The following is a 1,532-nucleotide window of genomic DNA, read 5'->3' as shown; positions in this document are numbered from 1 at the left end:
TTTATTGCATTCTATTTGTTTTTACCTTATTTTATCGTATCATTTGAAAATTTTCACCGTTTAAATTCCCTACCGCCCATTTCATTTTTTTTTTCCCCTTTTCTCTTTTTGCCAATTGTAGTTTTTTTTTTATTTTTCTGATTCCATCCGAAATGAAATTACTCCTCCAGCTCAGGCAGAAATTCGCCCCCTATTAATGCTTATACGAGTGTTTTCATTGGTGTCCTTGATAGCGCAGAACCCACGCTACCTGACTTAAAAACTCTCCACCAAAAAAAATCCCGCCTCCCCTTCTCTCACAGGTTCGTGTTCGTATCGCTTTTGAGAGTCACGGACGTGCTTCTGGTTGTCGATCAAGAAAGTGTCAACGGATTAAGAAAATCCTTACCTTGAGAACCGCAGCCATGCCTTCTCTGCTAAGGCATTGACGTTTAATCATCTGATGCTTTAAAAAGTTCACTCCCATTTGGAAATCAGCCGAAGTAGTTGGAACTTCGATCTTCGGCGGAAGGTGAGAAAGGTTATTGCTCTAGGCTTTGATCCTTTTACTTACCCACTTTTACCCACTTTTGGATTCTGTAGCTTGGTTTTGCTTTTATTCTATTAATTTGGGAATTTGAGTTTGGTTGCGAAGTTTCGGAATGTTTTGATTTTGAATTTCTGGGTTATCTGATAATACTCATAAAGAAGTTTAGTTTTAGGGTTCCATTTACTCTCAGGATTCTTCACACTTAATTTGCGGTTAATTGGTTTGGTTTTAGTTTTAGTTTTACTATTGTGATCGGAAAGGCAAAAAGAAAGGAAAATGGGGCAACATCAATCCAAAGGGGAGTTGTTATATCAGGAAGTGAATCATGGAAACATTGAAGGAATCAAAGCTCTTCGCCGAGAAGGGGCAGGTCTTGAGGTATCAATTATTTTTGATTAATGATTTGATCACAATGCTTAATGGTTATGCCTTTGGGAATATGTGTACTGTTTCTTAATCCCCCAAATCTTTTGCAGTGGGTTGACAAAGAAGGAAAGACTCCCCTGATAGTTGCGTGCATGAATCCGCAACTGTTTAATGTTGCTGAAACTCTTATAGAATTGGGTGCCAACGTGAACGCTTACCCTGGTAAGGATCTCCCTTTCTCTCAATGCATTAGAGTCTATGTGCCACTGCCTTTTTATTTATTTTACTAGTCATTGCAATGCTTTAGATCACTCAATCTTCCCAGAATCAGTTTGAATGTTCCTGGTGTTCCCGGAACAAACACGAAAATCCCAAAACTACTGATTATTCTCTATCCCGAAACCATATCATATTGTAATTAAAATTTGAAAAAACATTCACATTTCATAATGCCATAAATATTTTAATCACTATCTTAATCAAAAGGAATGCTTATTAGATGGCAATACATTTGCTTGGTTGATATGATGCTGATTCCTTAACTCTAGAAAGTGTGCCAGATACTTAATATGATGCTGCCACTGCATTTTAATCTGTAGTCCTCCCACTCGGTTTTTTTTTGGCCGGGGGGGGGGGG

At 38.1% G+C, this 1,532-nt stretch overlaps 1 protein-coding gene across 4 annotated transcripts in view; it reads left to right on the top strand.

Annotated features, from left to right (window-relative positions):
• Positions 1-266: 266 nt before the first annotated feature.
• The window catches only part of LOC122081043 (putative E3 ubiquitin-protein ligase XBAT35), a 14,682-nt gene continuing 13,416 nt past the window's right edge, over positions 267-1,532 (top strand). Inside the window, exons 1-3 of one of the 4 annotated variants that reach the window (XM_042647992.1) lie at positions 267-520; positions 768-907; positions 1,006-1,117. In XM_042647992.1, the coding sequence (XP_042503926.1) occupies positions 806-907; positions 1,006-1,117 (214 nt within the window). In that variant the 5' untranslated portion in view covers positions 267-520; positions 768-805. Of the gene's footprint in view, positions 521-761; positions 908-1,005; positions 1,118-1,532 lie in introns of all 4 variants that reach the window. The other 3 variants (XM_042647991.1, XM_042647990.1, XM_042647989.1) reach the window with 3 other exon arrangements.

This window comes from Macadamia integrifolia, chromosome 6 (genome assembly GCF_013358625.1).
Source record: "Macadamia integrifolia cultivar HAES 741 chromosome 6, SCU_Mint_v3, whole genome shotgun sequence".
Lineage (NCBI taxonomy): Eukaryota > Viridiplantae > Streptophyta > Magnoliopsida > Proteales > Proteaceae > Macadamia > Macadamia integrifolia.
This window is presented reverse-complemented; position numbering and strand designations above follow the sequence as displayed.